Source organism: Centropristis striata, chromosome 15 (assembly GCF_030273125.1).
Source record: "Centropristis striata isolate RG_2023a ecotype Rhode Island chromosome 15, C.striata_1.0, whole genome shotgun sequence".
NCBI classification, from domain to species: Eukaryota; Metazoa; Chordata; class Actinopteri; order Perciformes; family Serranidae; genus Centropristis; species Centropristis striata.
In genome coordinates, this window is record NC_081531.1 from 15,946,288 (window position 1) to 15,955,473 (window position 9,186).

At 37.4% G+C, this 9,186-nt stretch overlaps 1 protein-coding gene across 1 annotated transcript; it reads left to right on the plus strand.

Moving 5' to 3' along the window:
• The first annotated feature begins 4,349 nt into the window (after positions 1-4,349).
• sc5d (sterol-C5-desaturase) lies at positions 4,350-8,949 on the plus strand. Its single transcript, XM_059350978.1, has 5 exons — positions 4,350-4,498; positions 5,788-6,005; positions 6,274-6,406; positions 6,524-6,624; positions 7,622-8,949. Exons 2-5 carry the CDS (start codon positions 5,796-5,798, stop codon positions 8,084-8,086), a joined length of 909 nt encoding a protein of 302 aa, XP_059206961.1. The 5' UTR covers positions 4,350-4,498; positions 5,788-5,795; the 3' UTR covers positions 8,087-8,949.
• Positions 8,950-9,186: the final 237 nt, after the last annotated feature.

Below are 9,186 nucleotides of genomic sequence, written 5' to 3' on the forward strand. Positions count from 1 at the left end.
CAAAGTCTACATGAGCAGTCAGATTATCAGATAGCTTGTAAAGCCACATGGTGTAAATCACTGTATTTGGAGGTAAAATGATAATTTTCAGAAAGGTCATATTCACCCGAGTCACATCAGCCAGTGACAAGATAATCAAATATATGATGGTGTCAAACGTTGCACAGCCACAGTGTCTCCAGTTGTGACAAGTTTCTTCTCTTTTTGATTGCATTTCCCAAAGTGACACATCCACTGTTGTTGCCTACTGAGGAGATGATGAGCAGCAGGTTATCTGGGGCTCAGCATGAGGGTTGCCTCTCTGTAGATATCCTGATTGGTTGATGTGTGTCTGCACACAGAGGGAGATGCCTTCACAGCCTTTCAGACAGTCAGCTCTACTCAAAATACCAACTTTTCTTCTAAAGTTGAGGCCGTTAGATTCAAGCTTGCACAAACCAATGTCCTGTTAGAAGAACACAGATTATTTACTCAAGTAGAAAGGCTATTCAACAACTGTTGCATGCAGGGTGAAGATACTATTCTGTGATATCATCCAAAGCAGGCGATACCTACTGTAAAATGATTACATATTTTATGCATTTACTTTAATTATATTCATTAAGCTGGAATGCATTCGGTTCAGAATCAACAAAAGTTTCTTCTTAAGCTCTACTTTTCTTGTTTCATAATTCTATTTGTGCAAAAGAAAAGTCATAGTACAAGGTGGTCATGGCTCAGAAGGTAAAACAGATTGTCCCCTAAATCACAGTGTGATCTCCAGCTCCTCCTTCCCACATGGCAAAATGTCCTTGGGCAAGACACTGAATTGCCCTGAATGGTCAGGCCAGCACCTTGCATAGTAGCTTGCCGGCACTGGTGTGTGAGCATGTGTGAATGGGTTAATGAGAAGCATATTGTAACACTCTGTGGATAAGAGCTCGGCATAAATGCAGCAATTTAATCTTACATTTATGATCCTTAAATTACTTCAAACTTGTCGCATAAAGATACCAACTGTTGGGCATATGCATGAACAGTGGAAGTCGTATTTATGATACAAGACAGCCTACAGCTTTGTATCGATAAACACAAAGTGTGGCCATCTGCTGTCCTGACAGCACCACAAGTGAAGCAGCGGAGAAGAGCTTAATGCTTAAAGGGCAACAGCCGTGCTGAATGTCATGCTAATGGAAGGAAATCACTGCTAGTGAATACAGCAATCTAATTTGTCCCAAAGTATGTGTAGTATTCACTCACTTTGACACCAGGGCCTGCATCTTGACCACAAAGTCATATTAAAATAATTATATTTAATGCAGCAGTTGGGAGGAAAAAAGGCCCATTCATGCACAGTAGGCACACATCTGAAATATTGTCAAATATTTGTTTAATATTCTTGTTTTGTTGCTACTGTATTTTCAGTGAGGATAAACTTATGTTGTTCAGCTTAGTAAAATAGCAATCTGTGGAGAAACTTTAGAGGCAGTGGCCTGTAGTTCAATGTTGGAGCAGTAACTCCTTTCTATTTTATTATTGAACTGAAAGCACATTTTTTAAATCTCAAAATTGTAAAAAGTACATGCATGCCTTTATAACACTAGCATCATCAGCAACAAAGGAGAGGATGTTTTTCTTGACTTGGGTGAAAATGACCATTTAAAAAATCATAACAAGTGCAGCATACCATGAAAAAAATAAATGAAACCTTATATGAATGTTTGAACAGAGACAGAAGTTGAATCTGCTTTTATATAAACTTTGAATATTTTCTTGAAGGTAAGATTGAAGAGTGGCATGGCATCAACATTTGTATGAGTTAAGTTATTTTAGCCTACACTATGTTACTGAATACGTTGAAAAACAGTTGAAAAATACGTTTTTTGCAACATTTTGCATATTTAGATTTTGATTACATGTGAATGATCTCCATCCAACACAAATAAACATATCTGCCCTAAGTTTGTAAATTAGCTCCTTTAAAAATGGGATAAAATATATTAGCCTACTATCTGGCAATGGCTCCTGACATTCTCCAAGTTCTTAAGTTGGACATAACTTCTGAAAGTGAATGGAAGAACAAAACATTTTAATTGCAGGGATTTAAGTCCATTGAGTGGCCCCTGGTGATAATTTAAGGGCTGTAGATGGAGAAGAAGTTTTATTTAAAATGTTTGACTGTCCCTCCTGGTAACATAGACACCATAATGAAAATTAATCAGAAAGAAATTTTGCAAGAGTAAAAAAAAAAGAGCACATTCTGGCTATGAATAAATGATTATCCTTACCTTGGAATTGTTATATCATTATCAAATTAGGGTTATAAGCCTGAGAAAATAAAAGTTAAGGGTGGGCTATAACCTAAGATTATAGTGTTTATAATAATATGGATATTCGTGTATGTTTTTTTTAATCAACTAACCTCCATTAGTATGACAATAACATTCATATGTGACACAGTGTTGTTGTCTCATACCTTAGAGCACTGGCGACACCTTGTGTCAGGATGAGTGTCAGTTTCAGAGCAGAATGAAAGCAATTTGTCATCTCTGCCATTAAAACCACATAGATTAATTTTGACGATGCAAATGACTGCACTTTAACATAATAAATCCGTGTTGTGTCATCGCCATTGGTGCACTTGTACGTAACACTTCATTGACAAATCTTGCAAACAAAATTTGCTTTGATAAGTTGCAAAAATACACAACTTCGGACTTTTTTTTTTTAAACGTAGGCTATCTTCTATTAGGGAGCCGGCTCTGGGAAATTCGGTATTTCGGTGTTTTGAATAAGAAGAAGTGATAATAAGAAACCACTTCGCCCTGCCTGCAAGTTAAAGCAATCCCTCCTTCCTCCTTTGTAGAATGTAAAATCAAAAACTGTAACATTAATTAATAAATAAATGCAGGCTTTTCAAAATGCACTTCATCTTAAAATGAAGCGCAGAAGAAGTTATGTTCTTCCATTTTTCAAACCTGTGTTATGATGGCAGGGTTATGTTAGCTCCACGCTCATTTAAACTTGCTGCAATTTTTGTTCAACGCGTCTCAAAATATTATATCATTTTCCCCAACTTATCTGCTTTCTGCCTCTGATCCTGAGCCTGTCCTCATGCTCTTTGCTCTTAAAAGTGGAAGTTTGCGCATAACTTTGTTGCTTTATATTGAAACTGTGTTACAGTGTTTCAGATTAATTCAAATGCGAGACCGCATTGTTGTGATCGTGATTATTTAATTATATGTGTGTTCTGGTCATTTGAGCATGATTAAACATGCCGCCTTTAATATGGCTATAAAAAAGCGTATTGCATTGTTTTTGAAGGTGTGGGGAATTGGGGGTGCGTCAACCCGGCTGGGACATAGAAGGGGGGCAACGGCTAAAAAAGTTTGGGAACCGCTGCTCTAAGGTGTCTACATAAGAGTGACATGAGCGTGTCATAAACATAACATGGGATGTGTCATGAACATTAATGACACTTTGAAGTAACATTAATGCGCATAATACTTGTCGTGTCATGTTTCTGGCAGGCTTGTGTGACTCTTATGTAGACATCTTTAAAATAAAGTGTTACCATATCTTGCTTAAGTCACAATGTCCAAAAAATTCCCTAAGTCATGTATTTCTCTTAAGTTACATAATTTACACACAGTGTTATTACTATGTCTATAGCCATCCTTTTTTTACATCCTTTTTGAGTGAAATGATCAACAAATGTCATATTATTCACTTTTGGTGAAGTTTTTTTTGTGTTTCCTGCAAAACTTGAAAAAATGACTTCGGCGATTATTTTTTACAGGGTGACGTTGTTATATTGCGGAGCATCAGTCATGTTAGTACTTAATAAATTAATAATAATGCATTTTATTTGTAAAGCACTTTTCATAAAGACATCTCAAAGTGCTACAGAAACCAGAAACAAAAAACAAAAAGACTAAGAGAAAACTCGGACACATTAAAATCAGCACTAGATAAAAAAGACACAGGTAGGTTAATAAAGTACATTATTAAGAGATTAAGGTGCAGAGACAACAATAAAAACATCTAGGGACAATGCCTCATTTAACAAAAAAGTTTAAGCCCTTTTTTAAAGGTGTCCACAGACTGTGGTTGACGTAAATGTTCAGGGAGGGAATTCCAAATGTGGGTGGCAGCGGAGCTGAAGGCTCGGTCTCCCATGGTGCGGAGTCGTGTGCGGGGCTGATAGAGGAGGTTTATACTTTGGGACCGGAGGTTATGGGTGGATGAGTGAGGGGTGAGGAGGTCTTGGGTATTGGGGGGCGTTGCTGTAGATGGAAAGCTGTGGCAGGGCCTTTAAACGCAGTTTCTGTAGCACCATGAGCAGATCCTCCAATTGGCCAATCGCAAATCCTAGCAAGCGTGCCGTGATGAGAAACTACGCGCTCATTGGACGATCCTTTGTATGACGTAAGGGAAACTCTGTTCTGATTGGCCGTCACTTACCTAGTTTAGTAGTATCCCTCCGCGGTTGTTCCGGTATACCAGCATCTTACACAAGGTACAGTACTATTTACAGCTCTCGATATAACTTTATAGCAACAATATGACATTGCGGCTTAATTACTCGATAATACTACCATGTTTAGCGTTTGCTGTTTATGAATACAACTAAAATATTAACCTTTTTTAACAGTCGGTAAGGAAGATACATGAATGTCATATCTCGATTACGAAATAATCAGACGCATATATTTCGCAAAACCTTCCACATCCTCATAGTTGAGTAGGCAATAACTTTGTATACGTTTAGAAATTACCTGATAATATTGTGCAAGTGGTGGAGTCAGGATCTGAGGGCTCAATCCAGAAGTCCAGCCAGGGTCCCATCAGAAACACAAAACAATTAATACACACTCATTATCTATTACTCAAATGACGTCTTGTATTAGACAATACTCCATTATTGTAAAGGGAGGAGTCACAGGTCTTGTTTAAAAATAAGTCTTTGGATCAAGACAAAATGAAAAGTTTGCAGTAATATGTGAAAACATAATAACAGCTAATGATCACCTGCAGCAAAACCAGTACCTTTGCAGCATTATTGAATTAAATACTGAGAAAGTTGTTTTGTGGATATCTTTTGTCTGAATTGTTTATTCAGTTATCACTTTTATTTCTGCTTAAAAGAAGAAAAAAAATCTGTTCACAGTGTTAATGATTTATTATCTTAACTACACATATATACTATACAAAATAATTTGTTAAAAATATCTTATTCTATATATATATATATATATATATATATATATTAATACATATACATTAAAGTATGTTTTAAGATATTTATTAATTGTTAATACCCCGATGAAATGCATCAATAAACATATTGGCAAAGTGTTCCCCTAAAAACATGTCTCAAAATGTTATTCTCCAAATCCACATTTCAGTTGACTTTTGATTTTAAGGTAAAAATTTAATTCAGTTTTTGATTTAAACTTTGGTTTTCAGTACTGCCATTGTTAGACTATCTAGTCCTAAGATCTAAAAGTCAAAAGATCGTTGATTTTATGTCCTGACAACTATCTTTTTTTAAAAAGACAGGTTACATTGTATTAAGTGTAATATAATTTGGAGTGTGGCACACTACAGCAAAATTGTCAAATTTCAGATTTTGGAGATCCTTCTTTTCATTTCAATCATTGAAATTGAAAGCTTGATCGATTTTGATCACCACAAACCTCAAAGTACAAGAGATGACAGCAAACAACAGAGCTTCTGGGAAATACAGTGTTGTAGGCATCCTTTTTATAATGTCTGATCTTCCTGTCTCTTTTCCACACATTACAGATTCGACCATGGATCTTGTACTGAATGTTGCAGACTACTACGTCCTCACCCCGTATGTGTACCCTGCATCGTGGCCTGAGGACGGGGCCCTGCGGCAGATCCTCAGCCTGTTGGTGCTGACCAACCTCGGGGCTGCAGTCCTTTACCTGGGCCTTGGCGCCATCAGCTACTTCTTCATCTTTGACCACAATTTGATGAAACACCCACACTTCCTAGAGGTAAACGGCCTGTATCGCATTGGTGAATGATTGGTGTGATAAACTGTGTGTTGGCACTGCTACACGTTAAGCAATCAACTGAGCTTTGCAACTACAAAGGAGGGACAGAGTTATGGGAACACCTGCAGAATATGCAGTGCAATTTAGTTAGTAATAGTTGTGTCAGTTGTCACCAGAAACTGCTCTGCATACCATTTGTACCTTTTATATATTTATACATTCTCATTTTCTCTTTTTTTAATCAAACACTACTACTTTTGTCCCTTAGAATCAGGTTCAGAGGGAGATTAAATATGCGATGACCTCTCTTCCCATGATCAGCATCCCCACAGTGGCCTTGTTTTTCGCTGAAGTTAGAGGATACAGCAAACTGTACGATAGTGTCGATGAATCTCCATTGGGTAAGTTGAAGAGAATACCTTGCCAGCTTTCAGTTTTTAACTTATCTTTTATTTCTCCATACATTTTAAACCCTAATCATTCCAAGTTTTTGATGGTGACTGGTCTGTGTGCTCCAGGTTGGCCTGGGCTCTTCCTGAGTATGATCTCCTTCCTGTTTTTCACCGACATGTGTATCTACTGGATTCATCGGTTCCTACATCATAAGCTTTTTTACAAGGTGAGTACAGCTGTGGTTTGAATTTTCTAGGATCGGCATTCTAGCTGTTTAAAATTCTATACAAAGCATTTAACATCAACCCTTGATTCATTTTACACAGTATAACCACTTAAATGTACATACAGCTGCATCTCAATACATTAGAATATCATGGAAAAGTCCATTTCCAGTAGTTCAACTCAAATAGCTCCAACCAAGTATTGAGTGCATATAGATGGACATACTTTTCAGAGGCCAACATTTCCTTATTAAACATACTTTTTCAAATTGGTCTTTTGTAATATTAAAAATGTTTTGAGACACTGAATTTCAGTATTTAGTAATCATAATTATTATAATTAGAAGAAATAAATTAATTAATTAAACAATGAAATGTTTCATTCGGTGTCTAATGGATCCATGTTATAAGTTAGTTTTATTTCCACTTTTTGAATTGAAAAACTGACATAAATAAACTTTTATACGATATTCTAATTTATTGAGATGCACCTATATAGGTCAGAACAGCTTTTTAATTGTTTTATGACACCACAAAGACATGCCAAAAGGATATTGCCAATCAGATTTTGACAATGGGCGTATGTTAAGGGTTCATTTTGGTTTTATTTGTCCAGGTTTTATATCTGTTCGGCTATTTCTTGTTACTTATTAGCTGACACGTTCACCAGATAATATTTAGCCAGCCAGTGTATTGACTCCCTTGTTTAACCCTCATGTTTCAGTGACAATGAGCCCCCTGCTGTATGTGTTAAAATAACAACAAAAGTAATTGCCAAATCAAAAAAAGATTGCCCTGAGTTTTGTTTGATTTGTTCCGACCCTATGAAAAACCCAATATGTAGAAATTTATAGCGGTAGCACCTTCTGTTTTACACTTGTATAATCACCGTAAAGAAGTGTAAGTTTTACAATAGTGTCAGATAAAATCTCACTTCTGTAGATTTTCAGGAAATAGTAGCGTCCTCTCCCTGACCTCTTTGCTCTCTTGTCCCAACAGCTGTTCCACAAACCACACCACTTATGGAAGATCCCCTCTCCCTTTGCCAGCCATGCCTTCCATCCAGTAGACGGCTTCATGCAGGGCCTCCCCTACCACATCTACCCCTTCATCTTCCCGCTCCACAAGGTGCTCTACTTGGCCCTTTACATTTTCGTGAACATCTGGACCATTTCCATCCACGACGGCGACTATCGCGTCCCCACCGCTCTGACGAGTGCCATCAACGGCTCGGCTCACCACACCGACCACCACCTCTTCTTCGAGTACAACTACGGCCAATACTTCACTCTGTGGGACCGCCTGGGGGGCTCCTACAGGCACCCGTCGGCTCTGATGGGGAAGGGTCCACATGATCTGATCCGGAAACTTCAAGCAGAGGGAAAGCTAGGAAACGACAGAGTGAAGACTAAAGGGCAGGTGAATGGACTTGCTGAGAGAGGAGTCACATGTAAGGAAGAGTAGGAGTAGGAAAGTTATGACTCACTATTTTTATAAAGACAATGTGCTGCACCCATACTCATACTCAGAGCATGAGTTCCTGTACTTGCCAAACAAGTCGTTGTGATGAGTTTCGAAATACTAAATAGATTTTTATTAGCAGCAAGCTTTGGGATCACTACGTTTCTTTGATGTACCAATCAATAGACAAGGAGCAGACTTATATCCAGAGTCTGCATTGTTGTCTTGCAGTGCTTATAATTAAAGCAGGGTGATAAAGTCACACAAGACTTTTGCTTATTGCAAACCAAGAAACAACAGAGCCAGAAGACTTAAGGGAGCATCAACAGGCTGGAGCTTCTGGGGCTTCGGGAGCTGCTACAGTATCTGTGAATGACACTAACTGTGAATGGGAGTCTAACTTTATCATACGAACTGGGACTGGTGTGACAAGGATTGATTTTTACTCAATTTTAGATTTAACTAGTAGACAGAATCTGAAATAAGTGAAAAACCAACAACTGCTTCAAAGGACAATTCAGGTATTTTTCAACAATTTCCTAAATTGTGGACATTAAGATGGTACTTCAGCTACATGTTAGCTACCCAGTTCATGCCTTCTTTCCTGCATCAGCATTACAAATTAAAATAATAAAACACCTTTCCTCCTGTTGTATTAATGCACTGGTACAAAAAGAGTAGAATATTTTGGATATAAATGATAATGATAAATACAGAAATTCAATTTAATCCAAAAGTTTGACTTTTAAATGTATCTGTAGTTTTGTTCTGTATTCATGCAATGGAAATTAGAACAATGTTTTGAGTGTGAAAGTTCAGTTTCGACCTTGGAAAAAAGTAATTTGATAAAGAAAATCTTAACTCGAGGTCTACTTACTCGCTTTGTCTGCCCTTTTCAAGCTCCATTTTTGTCATGATCAGATGATGGAGGATGCTTAAAAGCTGTTTTCATATTAAACATTTTTGCAACTTCTCATCTGTGTTGGCTTAAGAGTTAACCATCTTGACTTGAAAAGATCCAAACTCAAGGTCCAGTTATGACCTTTTTCGTGAGCTTTCAGCAACATCACATAGTCTTCTTCAGCAGATATAGGCTGTTTTGG